The sequence below is a fragment of the Triturus cristatus genome, chromosome 4_1 (assembly GCF_964204655.1).
Source record: "Triturus cristatus chromosome 4_1, aTriCri1.1, whole genome shotgun sequence".
In the NCBI taxonomy this organism is placed as follows: Eukaryota; Metazoa; Chordata; class Amphibia; order Caudata; family Salamandridae; genus Triturus; species Triturus cristatus.
In genome coordinates this window covers 40,772,786-40,799,717 of record NC_140585.1, presented here as the reverse complement: position 1 = coordinate 40,799,717, position 26,932 = coordinate 40,772,786, and the positions used below count along the sequence as shown (strand labels likewise).

The window sequence follows — 26,932 nt, the reverse complement described above, 5'->3', positions numbered from 1 at the left end:
GTAGCTGTGTGGCCAGCCATGCCTGTGGATTGTTTGTTGGGCAATAATTTGGAAAGCTCCCCTTGGGTTAAGGTGGAGAAGAAGGCTCATTAGGAGATGTTGGGTCTGCCTGAGTTGGCATGTGTTACCACTCAGTCTATGGCAGCCAGTAAGGGTGTTGAAGAGGTCCTGGAGCCTGAAAGTATGGCCCAGGGACCTGCCTTAAAGAGAAGAGGTAGGGGGCATGGGAAACCAACCCCATTGTTCCCACGGTCCAGGAGGAGGCAGGCCTTGAGGGGTATGCCCTGGAACCTACAGGGGAACAGGTTGCTGAACTGGGGGACTTGCCTGAGCTGAACCATTGGCAGCAAGAAGGAGGACCCTCCAGGGAGGAATTTTGTGCAGAACAGAAGAAGTGCCCTTCTCTTGTGGGTTTGCGGCAACAGGCCACAAGCCAGGCAGCAGGTGATCAGTCTGGATAACATTGGATCTACTGGGAGAACGACCTCCTGTATACAGAGCCTAAGGTTGTTGAGCCTGGGTCAGCCCGTGTGCTGGTGGTACCCCAGTGCTTCAGAGCCTTCCTACTGGGGTTGGCTCATGATGTACCTTTAGCTGGACATCTGGGGCAGGACAAGACCTTTGAAAGGCGTGTCACCCACTTTTATTGGCCCCAGATGCGGAAGAGTTCAGACACTCATTGTAGGACCTGTCAAACTTGCCAGGCAAGTGGGAAAAGTGGAAGGAAGCAAAAGGCTCCTCTCCAACCTTTCCCAATAGTCAGTACCCCCTTTGAACGGGTGGACATTGACATTGTGGGGCCACTGGACCCCAAGACAGCCATGGGCAACAGTTTTATCCTGGTCTTGGTGGACCATGCTACCCGGTACCCGGAAGCCATCCCACTCAGGACAGTGATAGCCACCGTGGTGGGATGTGCACTGATGGGGATTTCTCCCGTTTGGGGTTCCCCAGAGAGGTGGCGTCAGACCGTGATACCAACTTCATATCCAGTTATATGAAGTCCCTGTGGAAGGAGCGTGATGTTACATACAAGTTCACCACTCCTTACCACCCCCAAGGTAATGGGCTGGTTGAGAGATTCAACCGTACCCTTAAAGTCATGATCATGGGTCTTGAGGAACCAATGAGGCATAAGAGGGACGTCCTCTTGCCATGCCTTCTTTTTGCTTACCGTGAGGTGCCACAAAAGTCCCTAGGGTTCAGTCCCTTTGAACTGTTGTATGGACACCCGGTAAGAGGACCTTTGAGTCTGGTCAAGGAAGGCTGGGAGCAATCTCCCAGGAAACCTCCCCAGGATGTATACAGTTACATGCTGGCCTTCAGAAACCAGACTCAGGCGATTCAGAGAGCTCGCTCAGGCGAATCTGAAAGCCAGCCAGGAAGAGATGAAGCGGTGGTACAATCAGAATGCCACTCTGATTGAGCTTCAACCTGGACAGAAAGTTTGGGTCATGGCCCCTGTAGAGCCTTGAGCGCTCCAGGAGAGGTGGACCGGTCCATTTGAGGTGGTGGAGCGCAAGAGTGATGTCTCCTACCTGGTGAACTTGCGGTCTCCAAGGAACCCTTTGCGGGTCCTACATGTTAACCGCCTGAAGCCCCACTTAGAAAGGTCCGAAGTAGGCATGCTCCTAGCAACGGATGATGGAATGGAGGAGGAGACCGAGCCTCTTCCTGACCGCCTGTCTGCAACAGAGCAAGATGGGTCAGTGGATGGTGTCAGCCTCACTGCCACACTGACCCCTGAGTAGCAGCAAGATTGTGGCCAACTGTTGGGACAGTTCTCTGATTTGTTTTCCTTGGTTCCTGGTGTCACTGAGTGGTGCGTCCATGATGTGGACACTGGGGACAGTCCTCCTGTGAAGCACAAGGCTTACAGAGTGACTGACAAGGTCAGGACTTACATCAAGGAGGAAGTCTCCAAGATGTTTGCCTTAGGAGTGATTGAGTCCTCCCACAGTCCTTGGGCCAGTCCAGTGGTCTTGGTCCCAAAGGCTGCCTCTCCTGGTGCTTCACCTGAACTCAGGTTCTGTGTGGACTACCGAGGACTCAATTCAGTCACCAGGACTGACGCGCACTGTGGTAAATAATTTTCCTTTACCTGGACTTAATTTGATACAGAAACATAATTAAATAGCTCAGTAAAATGAGAGGCAGAATCCGTGGTATTAGAGGTTCGGAATGGGCTTTATTCCAATGATCGATTATAATCGGTTGCTCCAAGTTCCATCACCACGGAGGTTCAGGAAGTGAAGTACATACTTTATTGACAAGAAGTAACCTTTATAGTACATACATTACAATGAAGCGAATGCAATAGGCGTAACAATTGATAAGGAAAATGACGATTTATCTGCGTAACCAAAAAATGGGTGTAATAAGGAGTAAAAAGGAACATAATTGGTTATGATGTCACATATAGGTGGATCTATAAGATAATACTTGGCATAGATGCGCGCGCAGCAGTATGACGTGTGATTGACGTGCAACTAGGGGGTGAAGGGGACTTGACATTTAGCTCTACATGTGGAGACAAAAAGTCTGGGAGGTCAAGTCAACCTAATCCCAAATCATATCTAACATCCTATGTTTAAAGAACTATGTTATCCACAAAAGAAGGACTCTCGGACAGAATCTATTCTATACTGACTGTGCGTGCGTGTACAAGCGTCTAAGTGTCTACACTGAAAGCGAGGGGGTAGGAATATTCCATGGTAACAGGGCTATGAATTACTTGCATGAGGACAGAGAAGTCGAGCCTTTTGCTCGGTAGCTGGAAGGATGTTTACTTAAACTACTAGACAGGAATGCATCGGCTGAGGGGGAAGCAGATAACTCGAAGGCGAAATACAGTTCTTGGCAGAGAATAGGCTGATGTCAGGCTTCGTGAGCCGCGCAGAGAATGAGACAAAGTTCATGGTCACAGATGCAGGCTCGAACTGGAGTTTTCAGAGGCAGAAAGCAAGAGGAGTTTGATGACAGAATCAGGGCCTACTTGCCTGGACTGTAAAATGGCATAAGTGAACCATATAAAGCCGGTGGCCTTTCATATTTAGGAATGGAACATCCGGCCTAGTCATGGCGGATCTGACAGAGGGCATGTTGACGGTGGACGCACATGTATTTGCGTCTTCATAACTGGAACTGGAGGGAACATACATGTACTTGTGACATGCACATAGAACCGTTGGGGTCCAAGATAGGGGACATAACTGATCGGGAAAATCCATATTTCCACATTCCCTCCTTGTCCCCTACTTGCCCGTTAAGAGATATCAATCTTCATCAATCCATTGATCTGTTCATATAACATCATTTGTTCTTCTTTCTTCTTCCGGGACGAACGAAATCTTGGTGGTGGAATACACGATGTGGTACACAGACCACAAATCGCTGGTCCACATTGCAGACATAGACAGCAACTGAATAGTATGAGAAGGCCAATACCTAGGAAGGATAAAACTCTCCATCCCCAGGCTGATATCACACTCCAAAACCAACTGGACCAAGTCCAAGTGCCTGGATTCTGGTGTATCTGGTTTACAATCTTATGAAGGCGAGTGATGGCTTTATATACAGATGGCGAATTTTCTGGTATGAATACGCAGCAGCTTGATCCGATGACCCTACAAGCTCCGCCCCTATCAGCCAGGATGACGTCAAGAACAAGACGATTTTGAAGCACAACAATCCGCATAGCAGACTGCTCTTCCGTTAAATTGCCTAAGGCGGAAATAGTCTCATTCACTACTGCTTCAAGGGTTCTAGTTAATCTACGTATCAGTTTACTATTAGTAACAGTACCTATATAAGGAAAGATGCCTTTATTGAAATCTGTGTATTTTTCCCATGCTGTTTCAGTGTAATCGACAATTGGGAGATCTCTCCGCTCTCTGTTGTGTACTAAATGAATATTTCTGTAATAATCAGGAGGAGCTAGGAAAACAGGTGGCAAAAGGAATGCAATGTAGCAGGTACCATCCTAGTCTAGAGGTAGACGCATATATGCAGTCTGACCACATATAAAGTAGGAGTGGCGATAAGCTCTAAATGAAGATTTGCCTCGATCACTGAATTCTACTATAGTAGTGCATTTACTATGGCCCATATGTATGGAACCAACCTTTCTTACACATAATTCACCCTTCGCTGGGAATACTAACATGGTGGGCAAGACTAGTTCAACTTCGGATACGACATTTAGAATCATGAGATTAGGTGTAAAATTACCTAATCCATATACTTCATTTTCTAGATCAGTTCCTGTTCTCTTGGGGCGACCCTCCTTGTCAGGGTAGCAGACCTTGAGTAAAACTAGGTTCAGATTTCCCCATACCCAATGATCTTGGTAAACTGCTGTGTCTGAGTCTATGGAATTGATTAAACTAAACCATGCTCCACAGGATCCATTATGTGTAAACGGATGTGGAAAGAAAGGCAGGACTCCTTCATAATTCTGATAGGGAGGGAGTCGGCCACACACCCAACAATTAGTGGCATTACTAGTCTGATGGGAATGATGTAACATACTAATGAAAGTGTTATTGCGCAGCGCAAGTCTATAAGACAATTCATGCGGAGGTAAGTCACTAAAAGAATGTTCAGCAGTAACATTATAAACATGTCTAGAAATAGGGTAATATATGTGCAACAATATGCTTGCAGTAATTATTAAAAGACTCAAGAAAAACAAGATTATTAATGTCACTATGCAATGGCTACGCAGTGATTTACAATACGCCTGTCGTTTCATCATTTTTCGCGACTGTCCATGATTCAGGTCTAGAGGATACATGTCAGAGACAGATTCAACCGCTTCACCTAGGAGAGGACTTAAACAATCAAATCGTCTGACGTTCTAGGCCTCAATTTAACTTTATAGAGTTCGGTTTCAGTCTTTTCAACCAAAGGAAGTTTTGAATCAGTCTGTGAGGGAGTGCAGGGCACAATGTCTATATCCGAGGATTGTCCATGAAATTTCTTGATATGACTTGAATGAATCCAGCCCTTGCGGCCCTCGATCTTCACGGCTGTTCTTGTGGTCAGCAGAACCAACTTGGGTGTCTTCCACCTGGGCTCCAGCTGAGTCTTTCGGTCGAAATTTTTCACAAACACGAAATCACCCGGAACTACGTCATGGGGTTTCACCTCAGTGTTGTCGGGAAATGCTGCAGCAACCTGTGAACGACAAGATTGTAGTGCAGACATCAAGGAAGCCAAGTAATCTGTCAGCATATTACAGTCAATATCAGTTATTTTGCGTGGTATGGGCGTCCCCCACATATTTGGTGGTCTGCCGAAGATCACCTCATACGGGGATAGCCCTGTTCGAGAGTGTGCTACCATTCTCATGTAAAAGAGTGCAACTGGTAATGCTACTATCCAGTCGACACCTTTCTCTCTGCATATTTTGGACAGTCTGATTTTCAGTATCTGATTATGTCTTTCTACGAGACCTGCTGCCTCGGGGTGTCGAACACAGTGGAATTTCCACTGATATCCTAGCAGAAGTGAAACATGTTTCATTAATTCGGATGAGAACGGCTGGCCGTTATCTGAGTAGACAACACGTGGTAAACCGTATCGTGGGAAGAATTCTCGAACCAACTGTTTGGCAGTAGTCGGGGCAGTGTAATCTGAAACCGGGTATGCCTCCGTCCAACGGGACAGAGCGCAGACAACTACGAGAACATATTTGAATCCTCGACATCGTTCCATCTGGATATAATCCATCTGGAGGACTTCAAAAGGGTGGTCAGGAGGATGAAATCCACCCTGTTCTACGGGAACGCTTTTTCCTGGGTTGAACTGGCAACAGATCATACAGGTACGGACCTTTTGTTTGGCTGCTGCTCGTAAATGTTTATTGAACCAAATGTGTTGAATGCTGTCTAGCATAGCTTTTTCTCCTAGATGCGCTGGACTATGTATAGTGTTAATTATAACTTGGACCATTGAATCAGGAAGGAACCATACAGACTTTTCCTTCATCATCCATCCTTGGTCCGTTTGGATCCCTCCTAATTCAGTCCATTTCTTTATTTCGTCTGGTGTAGCATGTGTCTGTATGTCAATTACGTCAAGGGTAGGATCTTTAACTGTCATACAATGTGTCGGTGTCGGGACTATTGTCTTTGTCATGTCGGGGGTTTGAGTTTGAGCAGTCTGTTTAGCTGTTCTGTCGGCTAGATCATTGCCTTGGGAAATGATATCAGTAACCTTCGTATGAGCCTTACATTTCATAATTGATATTGCAGTGGGTAGATGTATTGCATCTAATAAGGCATGAATGAGGGGTCCGTGCTGAATGTGGGCACCGTGGGAAGTTAAATAACCTCTCTCTCGCCACAGCACGCCGAAGTCATGTACAACTCCGAATGCATAACGTGAATCAGTGTATATGTTGACTTTTTTATTTGTGGCTTGAATACAGGCTTGTGTCAGAGCGATGAGCTCTGCGGCTTGAGCTGACAAAGTATTTATACGATTAGTTTCAATGACTTCAGTATCTGTGGTGACTGCGTAAGCAGCCACTAACTCTCCTGTACTTGTTCTCATACATGAACCATCTACATACAACGTCAGGTCTGGATCTGACAATGGGACATCTGTCAAGTCTTGTCTGGGTTTTGTCGTTATAGTAATAACTTCAATACAGTCATGAGCTAGTGGGTCTGTTCCGGTTACTGGCAAAAGTGTGGCAGGATTCAATGTGTTACAGCGTCTGATTTCTATATGTGGCTGAAACAATGTAAGTTCATACCCTGTAAGTCGCGCTATAGTCAAGTGTTGTGTTTGCGTTCTATTTACAAGGACCTCTACTGTGTGTGGTACTTGAACTGTCAATGGATGTCCTAACACTATGGCATCGCTTTGTCTGATTGCTAAAGCTGTCGCTGCTACTGATTTCAGGCATGCAGGCAAAGCCTGAGCTACTGGATCTAATGTACTAGAAAAATAAGCACATGGTTTGTGTGCTCCTGCTTGTTCCTGTGTGAGTACTGACAAGGCAGTACCTTCGCGTTCTGTAACAAAAAGTGTAAACTGTTTTCTGTAACATGGTGTTGCTAAAACAGGTGCTTGACATAAAGCTTTCTTTAGGCTTTCAAAAGCTTGTGTATGTTCTTGAGTCCAAGGGAGAACAGTCGATGTGGCTGCCTCCTGTGTTGTCAACTGAATGAGTGGTTTTGCTAGAAATGCATACTGAGGGATCCACTGCCTACAATATGAAGTGAGGCCTATGAAAGCCCGTACCTCCTTTTGTGTCTTGGGTATTGGCATGTTAGCTATTAACTGAATGCGGTCGGGTGTAAGCTGCCTTCCCTCCTTGGACAGCGAGTGTCCAAGATAAACAACTCGCTGGACACAGAATTGCAGCTTAGAAGGGGACACCTTGTGCCCCTTTTCGGCTAGAAATTGTAAAACTGTCAGTGATGCTTTTTCACATTCCGGTTCGCTTCTCGAGGTGATCAGCAGATCATCGACATATTGAAGCAGAGCAGTGTTAACTGGCATGTTGATACTATCGAGTTCTCGTTTCAGTGCTTGGCTATAGATGCTGGGGCTTTCTGTAAATCCTTGAGGTGCGCGTGAGAATTTAAAGCTACGTCCATTTAAACTAAATCCGAACAAATATTGGCTTTCCGGATCTATTGGGACGCTGAAAAAGGCATTCTTGAGATCAATTACAGTAAAGAATGTTGCTTCGGAATCAATAGCTGTCAGTAATGACGAGATATCTGGGACCACAGGAAATTGTGGCACAATGCATTTGTTTAACTCGCGCAGATCAATAACCAATCGAAATACTGGCGGGGCCTTAGGATCTGTTCGTTTAAGAATCGGAATTATCGGTGAATTACATACATTGGAGTCTGTTTCTACAACTACTCCTTGGGCAATAAGCTCGTCAATGATTTGTAGTAAAGCCACTACAGCATCTGGTGGTAACTTGTATTGTCGCATTCGTGGTAGCACCACTCCTGCCTTTAATGTGACTCTATATGGTGTAATATTCATGCAACCAACATCAGTAGGGCCTTGTGCCCATAGACGTGTAGGTAAAGTCTGCAGTCGGGGATCCATGTCTCTAGACACATAGTGACCTTTAAAATCACGTAAAAACAACCTTACTCCTTCCGGAGAACAACATATTATGGCTCCTAGAGCTTTCAATGTTTTTATTCCTAGCAAGTTTTCTGGACATGATTTAGTAAGCAATAAATCTGTAGTTCGGGTCAGAGGTCCTATCGTAAGTGGCAGAGGTTGTGACACTTCATTAACAATAGGTTTTCCTGAAAAACCAAGGGAAATATTCTGTGAGCCTGAGAGGGGTGCCCCTGGAACTTCACTACGTTTTATAGTTGTTCGACTTGCCCCTGTATCGAGTAAAAATTTCCTATCTTGGCCTAATAATTCACTATGTACATAAGGTCCTTCTTGATCTACAGGAATCTCGATAAGGGGTAAATCAACTTCCCTCTCTAGGCTAGTTCATGCGTAACGCTGATACTCAGGATATTCATACTGTGCGGTCTGATACATTTGTCGTGTTGTTGTCTGTGTGGCAGCAACAGGCAACGGTGGTGCAGCTGGCACAAACTGTATTGGCTGTTGTGCGGCTGGCATGGCCTGGGCATGCTGCAGAGCTCCTTGTTCATTCTGCTCTTGTCTAAATGGCCGTGGTCTTTCTTGTGTTTTACCTATGGCGATATTATGTTTTAAAACTGGACAATCGTGTACATAATGACCTGGCTTTTTACAATAATTGCATGTCCCTTTTACAGGTCCTGCTGAATCGGAATGTGTCATACCCTTTTTATGTCCTTCAGCTGGAACTGTCTGGGAAACTAACATTTTCATTTTCGTGTCTTTCATGCGTCTGTGTTCATGTTCTTGTTCCTCTCTAATTCTATTATGATGGTACTGTAACATTTGTAACATTTGTGATGGAGTGTTACCTTGCCAGGTACTCTCGAATTTTAATACTCTATTCTTTACTGGTGGCAGAGCATTTTCTACTAATTTTGTTACAAACAGATGTGGGTATGATTCGCTACTTGCTTTTATGCCACTATTTATACCAAAACATTTTTCAAATCGGGCATAGTAATCACTAGTGTCTTCATCTTGCTTCTGTTTACAGGCTGAAATTGTACCCCAATCTTCCTTTTTCGTAGTTAATAAACGTGGCAGTACCTGTACTAATAAACCTGGCAGTGCTTTAGTTTTATCCCCAAGTCCTGCTCCTGCAGTTCGGGCCTTTTCTTCCGCTTCTAACACTGACCATTCTATCTTTTGGTCTCCTACCTCCCACTCTTTTTCCTTGAGTTTCTCATAAATACCAGCAGGCATCAATACCTTTAATATTGTCATAATGTCGGGATAGGTATACTCTCCCATGAGTAACATGTCTTTAATTTCTCGGTGAAAACCCGCTGGATCTTTGTCATGACTGGGTACCACTTTCTTCATTTGTAACAATTCTATTTTCGATATGGTCGTATATACAAATACGCGCTTGAACTCGTTGTCCTCGCCTTTTATTGGGTGCACTTCTCGTAAGGGATTCTGTCTATCCATGTGATACGTGGTTCTTTCCTTGACGGGCAATGAGACATGCTCTGCGCATACAAAAAGAATATACTGCTTTCTTGATTCTAGAATTTCTTTAATTAATTTAGTACCTGCACCTCTCCATTTATTCATAAGCAATTCAGTCAGTATGTCAGGTAAGGGACCAGGGTCCGAATGCTGACTTCGATATAGTATAATGAGTTGTTGAATCATATAAATCCCAGCTAACCTCTGTTCATCTGGGTTAAGATTCAAAAATGTGCGTACTACTGTATCATCACTATATTTTCCGGGACTGTCCACCCAATGGACAGCTGCCCTGGCTAAATCTTGTTCATCCATAGAATCGAGAAAATGATAACCCCTTCGTTCTCGGAGTAGTTTGTCGGCGGTTTGGAACGAATGCTCGTTAGACCTTATATTAATTATAGGTATTTGGAAATTCCTGTTATTATCTGGACATATCGGACGTATTGAGTCAGTAAGACGTCTATTATTATTACAAGATCTTCCTCTACCTACATAGGCTATGGTGTCTGACTGTCCTGTGGGCAGTCCTGACCCTTCTTCCTCGCTTTGTTCGAACTCGTCTACCTCTAATCTCTCTTCGTGTAGGCGTTCTATTTCTTTACGGATCTTTCGGCACATGGCTATTATACAATTTTGTTTATCATGTCTCCCTTCTGATATATTCTGGCTCCATCTTGTAAGAATTTGCATTGCTTCCGGGTCTACCCCCGGTCGGTCTTGATTTCTGATCACACAGTTTATGAGGAAACGTAACAGTTCCCCCTGTATCTCTACTTTCTGGTATTCCATAGCTCTGTTAATACATTCTGGATCTCGCCCTGTTTGGACAAAATGATATATTTTATCTAGATGCGCAGTCATTCCTGGTAACTTTCCTAAATACACTGCGGCTCGTCTGATACGCAATGATGCCAGGGTCATTTCGTCCTCTTTACCGGGCACAGGGTCATATCTGCAATCTATAAGAAGTTCCTTCAGCGTACGGGCACTTATGAGTTTGGGTGTACGTGAATGTGCTGACTCTTGAAAAGTAAGTTTATTTATTCTGGGTGGCGTAGAAAAGATATTGGTAGCACCTCCCGTGGCCCCATCTGGGGTGTCGGGTGTGAAAGGATTCGTCGAACGTGACACAGCAACTACAGGTGTGGACACAGCTATAGAAGTAGCTGTAGGAGCGGATGCAGAAACAGATGTGCTTGCCAGAACTTGTGACTCGATTTGTTGCTGTAGGGATACGGGTGCTGGATCTTGGCGTTGGACCTCCCTGGTATGCGGTCTATGCGGGGCGGAATTAGCATATTCGGGAGCTGCGTCATCTAAATATGAGGAAAGAAAAACATCTTCTGCGGTTCTAGGATGCCCCTTAGGATGTACCTTTATTGGGAACAATGGGGGTGGCAAGTCTTTCGGTATTTCTGGAGTAGCCTTAGGTAATCCTTCGGCCAGAAGGGGATACATACCATTCATAAGGGCGTTTCTTTGTCTGTCTACTTGTTCTGATTTCACTCGGATACCTTCCTCAATTAATAGATTTTCTCGAACTTTATTTGAACTTTCTTTATTCTTTTCTTCCTGTCTACGTGCTTTTTCTGTGCGTCTATGAGATTCTTTACGCCATAACTCAACGGCGTCTTTCTGTGACTGTCTGACTTTCCTTTTCCATAACTCTTCCTCGACTTTCATGATGCACTCTGCATCCCAGGTTCCCGCTGCGGGCCACCTCTGACTTTCTGGTAATCCCTTGGTGTAGTCTACCCATAAATCAAGAAATAATATAGCGTCTAAGCCATGTTTGTGATACATGAAGTGCCCTGGAGTGTCCCTAGGAGGAATAGGGACGGCTTCTTCGAGAACCCCTTTTCTAGTAGTGATCTGTCTTAATTTCGAAAAGAGCGGCATATTGACAACTGATCCGATACTTAATCTTGAACACACTTAATACAAAAGCACAATAATGAACAACCATTCATACCACAATATGCAGGACGTTTAACACATTAAACATTAAACATTAAAACATTTTTAACCTTTAAAATAACCAACAATGATGATCGTCTGCATAACTAATCACCAAGCTTAATTCTTGACAATAACTAGATACTTCGGAATACTTGATATACTGCTAAACAGTACAGATACACTGCTAAAACAGTGCAGACCGGATTTGTGTACCCAAACCCGTCTTGACCGGCACAACCTATGTGCACGTCAGAAATGCCTCCCCAGCAATGGTACTCACCGGGTAGCTTCGGAAACGGAAGGCCTCGGTAACTTGAACTTGAACCGGACTGGACTCGACTCGACTCGTCGGACACTGGGCTTGACTTCGAACTGGTGGGTCTCTGTATACCTCGGATCTTGCTCTCTCAGCTAGGCTCTGGTCGGGATACTTCGCACTTCTCACCGCCTCGTCTGGGTGTTGATCGCAGTCTCAGTCGCCCCCGCTTGACCGGAGGGAGATACAGGAAATCCTGCTGGTACGCGTTATTGTCCGTCCAGCTGTGGCAGGAGACCGGGCCTGCAACGCACCGCCGGCGCGTGAGATGAGAAAGTGTCCCTGTTCGGGCGCCATTCATGTGGTAAATAATTTTCCTTTACCTGGACTTAATTTGATACAGAAACATAATTAAATAGCTCAGTAAAATGAGAGGCAGAATCCGTGGTATTAGAGGTTCGGAATGGGCTTTATTCCAATGATCGATTATAATCGGTTGCTCCAAGTTCCATCACCACGGAGGTTCAGGAAGTGAAGTACATACTTTATTGACAAGAAGTAACCTTTATAGTACATACATTACAATGAAGCGAATGCAATAGGCGTAACAATTGATAAGGAAAATGACGATTTATCTGCGTAACCAAAAAATGGGTGTAATAAGGAGTAAAAAGGAACATAATTGGTTATGATGTCACATATAGGTGGATCTATAAGATAATACTTGACATAGATGCGCGCGCAGCAGTATGACGTGTGATTGACGTGCAACTAGGGGGTGAAGGGGACTTGACATTTAGCTCTACATGTGGAGACAAAAAGTCTGGGAGGTCAAGTCAACCTAATCCCAAATCATATCTAACATCCTATGTTTAAAGAACTATGTTATCCACAAAAGAAGGACTCTCGGACAGAATCTATTCTATACTGACTGTGCGTGTGTGTACAAGCGTCTAAGTGTCTACACTGAAAGCGAGGGGGTAGGAATATTCCATGGTAACAGGGCTATGAATTACTTGCATGAGGACAGAGAAGTCGAGCCTTTTGCTCGGTAGCTGGAAGGATGTTTACTTAAACTACTAGACAGGAATGCATCGGCTGAGGGGGAAGCAGATAACTCGAAGGCGAAATACAGTTCTTGGCAGAGAATAGGCTGATGTCAGGCTTCGTGAGCCGCGCAGAGAATGAGACAAAGTTCATGGTCACAGATGCAGGCTCGAACTGGAGTTTTCAGAGGCAGAAAGCAAGAGGAGTTTGATGACAGAATCAGGGCCTACTTGCCTGGACTGTAAAATGGCATAAGTGAACCATATAAAGCCGGTGGCCTTTCATATTTAGGAATGGAACATCCGGCCTAGTCATGGCGGATCTGACAGAGGGCATGTTGACGGTGGACGCACATGTATTTGCGTCTTCATAACTGGAACTGGAGGGAACATACATGTACTTGTGACATGCACATAGAACCGTTGGGGTCCAAGATAGGGGACATAACTGATCGGGAAAATCCATATTTCCACAGCACCCATCCCCAGAGCTGATGAGCTCATTGATTCGTTAGGGGCTGCACGGTACCTCAGCACGTTTGATTTGACATCTGGGTACTGGCAGATCGCCTTGACTGAGGAGACCAAAGAGAGGTCAGCATTCTCCACACCAGATGGGCACTACCAATTCCGGGTTATGCCCTTTGGGATGAAGAATGCCCCTGCCACCTTTCAGAGGTTGGTCAACCAGGTGTTGGCTGGACTGGAAGATTTCAGTGCCGCCTACCTGGATGACATTACAGTTTTCAGTGCCAGTTGGGAAGAACATCTGCGCCACCTCTGGAAAGTGTTAATGGCACTGCGCAAAGCAGGCCTCACGATCAAGGCAAGTAAGTGCCAGATCGGGCAGGGTTCCGTGGTGTACTTGGGACACCGGGTAGGGAGCGGTCAGGTGGCGCACCTGCAACCCAAGATTGATACCATCCTGGCATGGGAACCCCCAAAGACTCAGACACAGGTGAGAGCCTTTTTAAGACTTACAGGGTACTACAGGAGGTTTGTCAAGGGGTATGGCAGCATCGTTGCCCCCTTGATTGAGCTGACTTCCAGGAAGCAGCCCAAGAAAGTGAACTGGACTGACACCTGTCAGAAGGCTTTTGACGCCCTGAAGACTGCCATGTGCACAGCACCCATACTTCAGGCGCCCAACTTCTCAAAAGAGTTCATTGTTCAAATAGACGCTTCAGGGCATGGTGTGGGGGCTGTTCTATCGCAGATTAATGAAGAGGGCCTAGACCAACCTGTAGCCTTCATCAGTAAGAGGTTACTTCCACGGGAACAGAGGTGGAGTGCAATTGAGCGTGCGGCATTTGCTGTGGTCTGGCCGCTGAAGAAGTTGAGACCATACCTGTTTGGGACTCACTTCCGGGTTTAGACAGACCACAGGACCCTCAGATGGTTGATGCAGATGAGGGGTGAGAACCCAAAGTTGCTCAGGTGGTCCATTTCCCTAGAGGGGACGGACTTTATGGTGGAACACCGCCCTGGTACAGAACACGCCAATGTTGATGATTTGTCCAGATTATTCCGCCTTAGTGAAGAGAAGGGTAGTTCTCCCCACATTTCAGCTGGAGGGGACACGTGTTAGACCTGGTACTATTGGTGTGAGTCTCCCTTCCATTTTTTCTAATTGCCTCCTCTGTTTTTATATGTTTTGCTGGTTTAGATGCTTTGGGCACTGTGCCACTGCTATTCAGTGCCACAGTGCAAGTGCTCCCTATGTTAAATTGATGTATTGATTAGTGACTCCATGATTGGATTATTTGATTTACTTGTCAGACCCTAGTACAGTGCACCATGTGTGCCCAGGGCTTGTAAATCAAATGCTGCTGGTGGGCTTGCAGCACTGGTTGTGCCACCCACAGAAGCAGCTTGTAAAGTGTGTCTCAGGTCTGCCATTGCTTCTGAGAGGGACTCAGGTGCGACTTTGGCACGTTGATAGAGAACCCCAGCAGATGCAGGAGGTCGGCCGTAGTCCGAAGGTGGTTGAAGACTGCCTGGGGTGAGCCCGCCTTCAGCTGCCAGTTGTCGAGGTAAGAGAAGACTGACACCCCTGACCTGCGCAGGTGAGCTGCGACCACCGTCATCACCTTCGTGAACACCCGAGGGGCGCTGGTAAGGCCGAAGGGGAGCACGGCAAACTGAAAATGCTCCTGGCCTACCGTGAACCGCAGGTAACGCCGCTGGGCCGGCAGGACGGGGATGTGAAAATATGCCAACGCTACCATCCAGTCTCCAGGGTCGAGGGCAGCCAAGACCAGAGCCAGAGTCAGCATTTTGAACTTCTCCTTCCGGAGGAAACGATTGACGTTCCAGAGGTCCAAGATGGGATGCAGACCCCCTTTGTCCTTCTTGGGGACCAGAAAGTAGTGGGAATAACAACCACTCCCTACTTCTGGCCCAGGAACACGCTTGATGGCCCCCTTGGCCAACAGGGCCGTGACTTCCTGGTGGAGAAGGACCAAGTGATCCCCCGACATGTGGTGGCACTGAGGTGGCATGTTTGGAGGGGAGGACTGAAGGGGAAGGGAGTAACCCCTGCAGATGATCTGCAACACCCACTTGTCCAATGTGATATCGTTCCAGTGGGGGAGTTGGTGGCGGATCCTGCCACCCACCGGCATGGGGTGCTCCACAAAGCTCGGATTAGGAAGGTTTGGAGGTAGAAGCAGCGGGGGCGGAGGTGGACTGACCCCCACTTCGATTCCCAGACCCACCCCTGCGGAAGCTGCGTCCGCGCTGAAGCTGGTTCTGCACAAGCTTGCTGAATGAACGTGCTTGGGCACCTCTGCCGTGGCCACGAAAGGAACAAAAAACAGGAGTGGCTGGACTCTTGGCGGAAAGACCCAAGGACTTGGCCGGGGCCCGCGAGTCCTTAAAACGATCCAGTGCACTGTCGGCCTTATCGCCAAACAGGCGAGTGCCATCAAAGGGCATGTCCATGAGCGAGCTCTGGACATCAGGCGAGAACCCGGTGGATCTCAACCAGGCGTGGCGACGAAGCGCCACAGTCGTAGAAATCGCCCTGCCCAGTGAGTCAGCGGTGTCCAAACCACACCGAATGGCGAACTTAGCCGCATCCTTACCCTCAGCAACTGCTTGAGACAGAACAGCGTGGACCTCCTCAGGACACCTAAGGAACCGTATCCCACACCGCGTGGGAATAGCAGCCCAATAAGCAGGCGGTGTTCACCTACCTCAGCCCTAAGCTGACTGAAGAGAACAACCGCTTGCCAAACTGTTCCAGCTTCTTAGAGTCCTTATCCGGCAGAGCTATGGGAAAGGTGCTCTGCGACGACAAGGCTTGGATGACCAGACTCTCAGGCGTAGGATGAGTGGACAGAAACGCGGGGTCACCAGGCGCCGGGTGGTGACGCCTGTTGACATTCTTATCCACAGCGCCCCCGTGGCCGGCCTCGACCAAGTGCCCAACAAAACGTCAGTGAGGGCGTTGTTAAAGGGGAGCAGGGGCTCCGACGAAGTGGATGCCGTCTGGAGCACCTCAGTGAGGAGATTAGTTTTAAGGGCCACCGTAGAAAGATCGAGGTTGACGGCCTCAGCTGCCCGACGGAGCACCATCGTGTAGGAGGCGCCCTCCTCCATGGTAGGCGGGGGAGAGGCAAACCCCGGGTTAGAAGAGACATCGAGGTCGCCGGCATCCTCCAAGTCGTCCACGCAGTCCTGCTCGGAGTCACACTGACGGGCAAGAGGGTCCTCTGACCCCTCCCAGTCGTCCTCCACCTCTGACGCGTGGGGAACAGACCGCGGTGGCAGAGCTGGAGCCGGAGAAGGAACATGCGGCACCGTGAACGGCGCCGGCTGGGGCCGAGCAGGCACCGAGCTGGCGCCGCGTCCCAATGCGGATCCCAGGTAGGAACAAAATGGTCCTGGAACCGGGGCAAGGGTGGGAAAAACGGCACCCACTGCGGCACCTGAGGCGGAGCCGAGGGTGGTGCTGGGGCTGAAGCCGGCAGCGCTGGACCTCGTGTCGCCGGGGTTGGAGAAAACGGCACAGGATCCTGTGGCGACGAAGCCGGATCCGCCAGCGGCGCCGACAGCCCAACATGATCTGGACACGGGATCGCGGGGCCCGAAGGCACGCCAGCGGGAGCCCGAGGCCTAAAAAGGCGGTCCATGGTGGCAAGAAATTCTTGCACCTTTTCGGGAGTCGCCGATAGACCCAGGTAAGGTGGGTAGGCCGCAGGACTCCCAGGCTCCATGGGAGCCGCAAGAGCAGAACCCCTGTCCCCCTCGTCCACATCAGAGGACCGACGGGGGGACGTCGGAGAGCGAACACGCTTCTTCGACTTCTTTTTATGTCGTCGCTTACCAGAATCCGAGGGCGAAGACTTGGAGCCCGAGGAGCGACGACTGTGGCCCCGCGAGCATTCCCGGGATCGGTCCCTAGACCTGGAATGGCGCTGGGACGAGTGCCGGACATCCAGGAGCTTCCGGCGCCACTCCCTCAAGTCCTTCCGGGCCATGGCCCGACAGTCCTGGCAGGACCAGGAGTCGTGGTCAGTCTCCAGGCAGTAGCAGCAAACATCGTGGGGGTCCGCCATGACATATTGCAAGTTTTTGTATTGTAAGGCCCCCAATGACTTGGCTGTGTCCATATCTGTTTTTATTGCCTGGAGAGCATCATCAATGTGTTTTCAAACAAGACTTCTCCATCAAAAGGCAGATCTAGTATTTTGGTTTGGACCTCTGGCCTGAAGGAGGTAGCTTTGAGCCATCCTTGATGGCGTAATACCGCTGCCCCAGCTAGCTGCCTGAATCCAGTGGTGGCAATATCCATGGCACAATCAATTATTTCTGATGATGTGCGCTCATCTTCATGCAAACATTTTTTCTTCAGCCTTTATGTCACCTGGAAACTTGTCCAGACACTGGGCGATATCAGACTACATTTGCCAATTGTATTGTCCAAGTAGAGCCAGGGAATTTGCTGCTCATACAGCAAGCGCTGACATGGCTGAAAAGCGCTTACCGATATTATTGGGGTGCCTACCCTCTGTATCTGGAGGCGCTGACAGAGTTGTGGAATGCGTCCTCTGGGGCCTTGTATTTCTTATTGAGACATGGCAATACTGCAGCGACTCTCATAACCTTTAAGCCCTCGTCCCAAATGTAATCATTAATGGGCATGGACCTAACAATATTTCGAAAAGGTTCTGAAAATCAAAAAGGAAACAGTCATTCTGTTTTGTGAGCATAGGTAATTCAAAATAAGTCACTGCTCTTTCTAGGAGGTTGTGAAAACCTCCTTTGTCATTTGGGGGTGACTCCACTAGGGGTGGTGATGGAGATGACAGTGTTGGCAATATGCACTCATTCTATTCATCATTTTGTTACCGGAGTGCACCTTCCCCTTTTTCCTCCTCACATGAGGTGACATCTTGTAGTTAAGCCACCTCGGAGAACGGACCACTGATGGAGGCGGAGGCAATGGTTGTGGAGCTTGAGGAGTTGGTGGCTGTACAGGTACTGAATTTGTAGGAGTTGGAATGTTTAAAGCAGGAGGGGACATTGGAGCAAACCATCTTCTGTAGTGTGACAACATGAATTGCAAGTCTGACACTAGTGATGATGGAAAACATTCCAGCTCATCCTTATATTGTTGTGGTTGTTGGTAGCGCTCCCGCGGGGCATAAAAGTCTTGTTCATAGTATTCACCCTCATCAGATTCTTCTTCTTGGCATTTTACTTGAAGCTCCAAGGGTCTCTGTTCTGCACGAACGAGCCAGTCATCCTCTGAATCTTCATCATCTAATAGATGGGAGGGTAGCAATGAAGGCACCTTACTCTGTGATGTGTAAGCAATCGTGAGGATGTTTAAGCTTTCTCTCTGTTTAGATATAGTTTTTCCCTCGTCATCGATGATGTCAATGAGGATAGTGTCAGGAAGAGCAATGGCTTTGACCTCGTCGTCGACGGGAGAGCCGACATCGATGGGAGAGCCGGCTTTAACTGGAGTGTCATCGACAGGAGTGTTGTCATTGACGGGAGAATTTGATAAAGGAATAATACATATTGTCAACGATATAAGGGTCGATGATGGGGGACATCAAAGAAGGTAGAGGCCGCTGTCGACATAGTCATCATATTGGAGATAGATGCCGTTGACACTGCTGTAACCGTCTTCATCGTCAAAGGCATTGTCGACTATTAAATTCTCGTCGACAGTGATGTTGGAGATGACCATTCGTCGGTGGAGATGAAGGTTTTCTGAACATGGGTTTCACCTAAGGTGGAGGTGTTGGGGGATCAGAAATAGATTTTTGATGTTTCTTAGAGGTGGAACTTAGATCCTGTTTCCCCTTTCGCCCTTAAGTAAGGTCACTTTTATGTGGTGACTTGGATGGGCTGCGGTTTCTGTGAGAGACCTGAGAGGTCTTTTTGGATGCCTTTTTTTGGAGGTTCATGAGAGGAATGAGACCCAGGATCATCTCTAACTCTCTGAAGATGCATTTTGGAAAAAGATACAGATGAAGTCTCACTATCAAAACTCTGCTTTTTGGAACTCCATGAGCACTGCGTAGCCCGGAGTGTGAAAAACTCTGCAAATTCCACGAATGGAGCGGAGTTCACCGCCCAGGCCTAATCTTTACGATCTCTCATACTGACTGGCTTTTATCTTTCCACTGCTCACTTCTATGGAACCTTTTTTCTCTTTTTGGTTGAGTGCTCTTCAAAAGTCACAAAAGTTGTAAGAGAATGAGCACTGTCTATTTAGCTAATTTGTCATAGAGAACTGTTCATTTGGATCACATTATTCTGAATACCAATGAATGGGTCAAAACTAATTCAACAACAGAGATTGTTCCAAAGAAAGCCTCAAGATGTCATGTATGTTCTTAGTGTTCTTTCTTTTTTTGATTGTCACACATCTATGACAAATAAGGACACAGCCAACACGTTTCATCCCATAACATAGGAACTTCTTCAAGGCCATAAATCTTTAGTCACACCAACACTAATCTCTAAACTGTAGAAGAGGAGTTTTTCTCACTCCGTGCTCTGCAGAGCTCGTGGAGTTCCGAAAAACAGAGTTTTTTCCTCACTTGCCAATGGTAAGTTGGCGAGCGTGAGTGTCAGTGTGACTAAAGTCTTTTTGCCCTGAAAAACATACATGACATCTTGATGCTTTCTTCTGAACAATCTCTGTTGTTGAATTATTTTAGATCAATTCCATGGTATTAAGAATAATGTGATTCAAATGAATAGTTCTCAATGACAAATTAGCTAAATAGACAGTGCTCCTTCTCTTAAAGCACAAGTTACTTACTTGTGTAACGATATATCTGTAAGAGACATTAGTTAGTGATAGATTCCTTACCTTAGAATATCTCCAGGCATCAGACTGGATCAGGAAAGTTTTCGTCAGCAGTACTCCTGCGCGTCGGTAGGCGTCGCCGAGCGGCTCCGCGTACGTCGGTGGCGTCGTAGCCGCCGACATGACATCATCGGAACTACTTAAACGTGGCCGCGTGCGCTGACGTCAGTTCTGAACATAACTTTTCCGCGCCAGGAGTGCAGAGCCATGCCAGAGACCGACTACTGGTGCAATAGAACTAGGGCCCTAAAAGGGATGACCTGAACCCTACAGAACAGTTCGCAGAACGGGGAGGATAGGCGGGCGGTAAGGAATCTATCACTAACTAATGTCTCTTACAGATATATCGTTACACAAGTAAGTAACTTGTGCATCTGAAAGCGACACGTTAGTGATAGATTCCTTACCTTAGAATACATACCCAAGCAATACCAACCCCGGTGGTGGGTCTGCGAAGTGAGATTACACCAGAAAGTCACAGAGAACTGAATTGCCAAAGAAGCCGTCTCTTCGGACTTGACTGTAAAGGCAATAGTGCTTAGTGAAAGTATGCAACGAGGCCCAAGTAGCCGCCTGACAGATGTCTTGCAGGGGGACACCGCGTCCCAATGCCGTAGTAGCTGCTGTCGCCCTGGTAGAATGGGCATGCAGCCCAACCGGAGGCTCCTTTTTAGCCAGAGAGTAACATGCTCCCATCGGGAGATAGTCCGCTTGTGCACAGCCTGACCATTCTTGGCACCCACATAGCCAACAAAGAGCTGGTCATCCACCCGGAACTGTTGTGTGTGGTTGAGCTAGAACGAAAGTGCATGTTTTGGGTCCAGACGGTGGAGCCTCTCCTCTTCCCTTGAAGGGTGCGGAGGCAGAAAGAAAAGTGGGCAGAGTGACAGTTTGCCTGAGATGAAAGGCAGAGACTACTTTTGGTAGAAAGGAGGGACGCGGTCGAAGCACAACCTTGTCTGGATGAATTTCCAGGAAAGGAGATTTACAGGAAAGAGCCTGGAGCTCTCACCCGCCGAGCGGAGGTGATGGCCACCAGGAAAACAGACTTCAAAGTTAATAACCGCAAAAGACAGTAATGAAGAGGCTCAAAGGGAGCGCACATCAAGTATGTGAGAACCAGGTTCAAGTCCAATTGAGACATCACAAAAGGAATAGGAGGGAAAAGGTGAGTAATGCCTTTGAGAAATCTATTGACAACTGAGGACTTGAAAAGAGAGGTCTGATCAGGCAGCCTAAGAAAGGCTGAAAGAACAGAAAGGTAGCCTTTGATAGCGCCCAGAGCAGAGCCCTGCTGGGCCAAAGAGAGAAAGAACAATAGGACCTCAGAAACAGGAACTACAGCTTTTGCTGTGCACCATGCCACAAATATTTTCCACCGACAGGCGTATACCGTTTTAGAGGAGGGACGCCTGGCTGCCAGAATCACATTACAGACTTCAGGAGGCAAGTCAAATGGAATCAGCTGTCGCCGCTCAATCTCCACGCAAGGAGGTGGAGGCTGGACAGGTTTGGGTGGAGGACCGTCCCCTGTTGCTGCGACAGGAGATCCTCCTGAAGAGGCAGTCGGATGGGGGGATCCACGCTCATACTGAGTAGCTCGGAATACCAAACTCTTCGAGTCGAGTCCAGTGCCACAAGAATGACTTGGGCCCGGTCACGTCTGATCTTCTTCAGCACTCTGGGCAGAAGTGGTATAGGCGGAAAGGCGTACAATAGACCACAACTCCACTCGCGACGAAAAGCGTCTCCGAGCGAGTGCCGCCTTGGAAACTCCAACGCGCAGAACTACTGACATTGCGCGTTCTCTTCGGTGGCGAATAGATCTAGTCAAGGTTCTCCCCACTGCTGAAAGAGACCTAGCACCACCTCCAAGTGAAGATGCCATTCGTGATCCAACATGCACCTGCGGCTGAGTTCGTCCGCCCTGGCATTCAGGGTACCTGCCAGGTGTTGAACCACCAAGGAAATGTCTTGACGTTCCAGCCACGTCCAGAGACGTAGAGCCTCCTGACATAGGGTCCACGACCCCACCCCGCCATGCTTGTTGCAGTACCACATGGCAGTGGTGTAGTCTGTGAACACCTGCACTACTCTCCCCTTGACAGAGGGAAGGAATGCTTTCAGTGCAAGTAGGATCGCACTGAGCTCTAAAAGGTTGATATGGTGCTTGGACTCCGCCGGAGACCAGAGGCCTCTGATCTCCGCCTCTCCCATGTGGCCGCCCCATCCCAGGAGGCGCACGTCCGTCACTACTGTGTGCTCTGGCTGGGGAAGGGAGAGGGATCTGCCGCTGACCCAATGCTGGTTCGTGAGCCACCACTGCAAGTCCTGTGCAGTGCCCTCTGAGATCTGGACGTCGTTGGACAGGTTCCCCCGATGCTGCGTCCACTGGAACTTGAGGTCCCACTGCAGAGCCCACATATGCCATCTGGCATGTTAGATCAGCAGGATGCCGGAGGCCATGAGGCAGAGCAGCCTCAGGGTCTTCCTGACTGAAACCCAGGACCAGGGCCGAAAGATCAGAATTATAGCCCGAATGTCCCGGACTTGCTGTTCGGAAGGATAAACCCGAAACTGCGCCTTATCCAGAACCGCTGCAATGAAGAGGAGCTTCTGAGAGGGAACCAGCTGCAACTTGGCACGTTGATGTAATGCAGGAGGTCGGCCATAGTCTGGAGGTGGGAGATGACTGCCTGGGGCGAGCCCGCCTTCAACAGCCAGTCGTCGAGATAGGCAAAGACTGAAACCCCTGATCTGCGCAGATGAGCTGCGATCACCGCCATCACTTTCGTGAACACCCGAGGGGCGCTGGTAAGGCCGAAAGAGAGCACGGTGAACTGAAAGTGTTCGTGGCCCATCGTGAACCATAGGTAACGCTGGTGGGCTGGCAGGATGGGGATATGAAAATAAACATCCTGCAAGTCCAACGCTACCAACCAGTCTTGCAGGTCTAGGGCAGACAAGACCTGAGCAAGCGTGAGCATCTTGAACTTCTCCTTCCGAAGGAAGCGATTGACGTTCCAGAGGTCTAAGATAGGGCGCAGGCCTTTGTCCTTCTTTGGAACCAAGAAGTAGTGGGAGTAACAACCACCACCTTGTTCTGGCATCGGAACTCGCTCGATGGCCCCCTTGGCCAAGAGGGCCGCAACTTCCTGCTGGAGAAGTGCCAAGTGATCCCTCGCATGCGTTGGTACTGAGGTGGCATGGCTGGAGGGGTAGACTAGAAGGGGAGGGAGTAGCCTCTTCGGACTATCTGCAGAACCCACCTGTCCGAAGTGATGGTGCGCCAGTGGGGGAGGTGATGGCGAATCCTGCTGCCCACTGGCATCTGGTGGGCCTGAAAACCCAGACTAGGAAGGTTTTGAGGCGGCGGTGGCAGGAGCGGTGGTGGATTGACATGCCCGCTGTCCTCGGGACCCACCACATTGGGTCCCACGTCCACGGCTGCACTGAGACTGCGGCTGCGCAGGCCTGCGGGCCTGAAAGGAACGCAATTGGGTGCCTCGACCCCGACTTCGAAAGGAGCGAAAAGCGGACCCCGAGGGAGTGCACGTGGTGGCAAGACCCAAGGACTGGGCCATAGCCCGAGAGTCCTTAAAGCGTTCCAGGGTGCTACCTGCCTGGTCACCAAAGAGGCGGATGCCATCAAATGGCATGTCCATCAAAGTGTTCTGAACATCTCCGGAGAAGCCAGTTGTTCTTAGCCAAGTGTAACAGCGGAGCGCCACCGTTGAGGAAATTGCCCTGCTGAGTGAATCGGCCGTGTCAAGGCCACAACGGATAGTGAATTTAGCAGCATCTCTCCCCTTAGTAATGGCCTGGGAGAGCACCGCCCGAGCTTCCACAGGGCACTGAGGCAGCACCTGTGCCACCGTGCCCCACACAAAATGTGAATAGCGGCCCAAAAGGCACGTAGTATTCACCGCCTGCAACCCGGAAATGGCAGAAGTGAAAATCTTTTTCCCAAACTGTTCCAGTTTCTTAGATTCCTTGTCCGAAGGGGCAGAAGGGAATGCGCAGGCAGAGGCCTGGACAACCAGACTCTGAGGTGTCGGGTGTTGAGTGAGAAAGCTGGGGTTACCCGGTGCCAGGCGATGGCGGTGCGCCACACCCTTATCCACTGGAGCCCCTGTGTTGAGTTTGTTCCAGGTAGTCAACAGGACGTCCGTAAGTGCGTCGTTGAAGGGCAGCAACGGCTCCGCAGAGGAGGACGCTGGCTGCAGTACCTCAGTCAGGAGATTGGTCTTGATAGTACAGAAGGGAGCTCGAGGTTAAGAGCCTCAGCCGCCCTACGCAACACCACAGAAAAAGTCCCAACCTCATCCGTAGCCATGGAAGAGGGGGACAGTGTACCAGGACGCGGAGAGAAATCCAGATCCACTGGACCTTCCGTATCACCTTCCCATTCTGGCTCATCCTCGCATTGAGCTGCGAGAGGGTCTTCTGACCCCTCCCAGTACTCCCCTTCGTCCACCGGTTCTTGGAGAGGCCGGAAAGGACGAGGTGCCCGGGGGAATGGGATAAACTCTCCACCCAGAAACGGAACCGGGGGTAAAACACCAATCCCGGTTCCGCGATGTCCGGCGCCACACCCAGCACCGGGGCCGGAGTCAGCAGCGGCGCCGAGGCCGGAGCCAGCGGCGCCATAGGGAATCGTGCCAGCGTAGCTGGGCCCAAAGGTGGCGGCACAGGGCCAGATCCACCCAAAGGGTCCACGGGGCCCGAAGGCGCTCCGGAGGGACAAGATGGGTCAAACAAACAGCTCATGGCCGACAGGAAAGCCTGTATTTCGTCCGGAGTCACGTGCGGGCTTGGAAAGGGTGGGTAGGCCACAGGCAACAACGGACGTTCCATCGGAGCTGCGGGGGGGGTGACCGCCCGCCTCCTTCACCGTGTCCCACAACCGGTGAGGGGTAGACGAAGAGCGACGTCGCTTCTTCGACTTTTTATGGTGCCGTGACTTACCTGTCCCCGAGTCAGACGAGCGATGGTGACGACTCCGCAATCCGGCAGTCGACCTCCCACGTGAGCAGGACCTCGATCGGTGCGGAAAAGATTGCCGGACCTCAAATAACTTTCAGGAGTGCTCCCACAAAGCTTTCGGCGTCATGGCCCGACAATCAGGGTACGCCTCAGGGTCATGGGCGTGCCCCAAGCAGAAGAGAGACACATCGTGCGGGTCCGTTACTGACATGTTCTGACGGCAGGTCCTACAGGACTTAAACCCGGGCAGCCCTACTGCACCAGGAGTAGAGTACTCAACAAGACAAAAGAAACAAGTTCTCAGAAACCAAGTTAAAATCTTAACTAGGGGTACCGCTCTCTCTCGGATCTGCGTTTGATGGCGCGGAAAAAGGAAGAACTGACTTCAGCGCGCGTGGGCACGTCTAAGTAGCTCCGACGACGTCATCTCGCCGGCTACGACGCCACGACGTATGCAGAGCCACACGACGCATACCGACGCGCAGGGGTACTGCTGACGAAAATGGTCTGGATCCAGTCTGACGCCTGGGGATATTCTAAGGTAAGGAATCTATCACTAACGTGTCTCTTTCAGATACTTTAGTTTTTTTGGGGGTATTCCAAACAGGTGACCCTGGAAGTTAGCACGTTTAAATAGGAACTTTACAGTGTCTGGCAATAGTGTACCATAACTGTTTTTGAAACTTGTGATAGCTCTTCGAGAATGCCTGTGTTTTACAAATGTCTCTGTCATATTCTTCTCTCCTCCCCCACCCCACTAGTGCCCTCTGCTGCTCTCTGTCACTCGTGTGCTTCTTCCCTCGCCCCTATGTTTCTCTCTTCCTTTTGGGCTTCTTCCCCCCTCTTCGAGTTGCTCCCTTCCTTGTGTGCTGCTTTTCTCTCCTCCCTTGGAGGTTTGGTTAAAAAAAAATGGTGCTTATGTCATTTCGTAGGTGACACATGTGCCGCATGTGCACACCTGCGTTATGCACCTTTACAAAATGGTGTGATCTCTGGCAGCCACCCCATTGTGCCTTTTTTCTGGTTTTATTTTTCCTTTTAGCCATGCTGCACAGCATTGGCAAGACATTCATGTTGCCATTTCTCTACAGCATGCACAAAAGGCATTAGCAAAGTCTGTGGGTCCCAAAGGTGAGACCTATTGGCTTGGCCAATGGTTTTTTAGTATTAACAGAGAATCTATGGACTAGAAACCATCTGGGAAGGTACCACAGAAGAAGTAGATGTTAACAAGTGAGGTGAGGCAGGCGAGAACACTGATTGTAAGGCAAATGGTTTGATGGCATGGGGGAGGAGCGTTCTACCAGGTCTGTGTATGCAACTAGTCTTTGATTGCATGGGGTGGGTCTTAAGTGTTCTTGTCTTACAGTATATCCAGGTCCTACTCGGCTTCATACTGCTAGCCCTGGGGATCGTGCTCTTCATCCTCCATGACGATCGGGGCACTTTCGCTGTTGGCATTGGTGTGCCCTTCTGGAGCTCCGTGGTTGTAAGTACAACTCTTGCACCTTTTTTACAACTGACGTGGGCATGTGGCAGAACTTGCATCATTGGCTTGAGGTCAAGACTCTTGGGCACCAGGAAAGCTATCTTTTTGTAAACTCTTTTTTAAGGTTTACTCTCTCACTTTGTTGCATGAGGAGGAGCAGAGAGGGCTAGGAACCAGACTATGCATATTTTAAACAAGCATTGCCAAAGACAATAGATCTGGCGTTAGCTGCCAGCCTATTGGCTTTATTAATG

The 26,932-nt window shown here is 48.8% G+C and overlaps 1 protein-coding gene across 9 annotated transcripts in view; it reads left to right on the top strand.

Moving 5' to 3' along the window:
• LOC146839410 (membrane-spanning 4-domains subfamily A member 12-like) overlaps positions 1-26,932 on the top strand; it is a 158,801-nt gene that overhangs the window by 100,825 nt on the left and 31,044 nt on the right. For all 9 annotated transcript variants that reach the window (XM_085651442.1, XM_085651448.1, XM_085651451.1 and 6 more), the window contains one exon: positions 26,559-26,678. In XM_085651442.1, the coding sequence (XP_085507568.1) occupies positions 26,559-26,678 (120 nt within the window). The remainder of the gene's footprint in view (positions 1-26,558; positions 26,679-26,932) is intronic.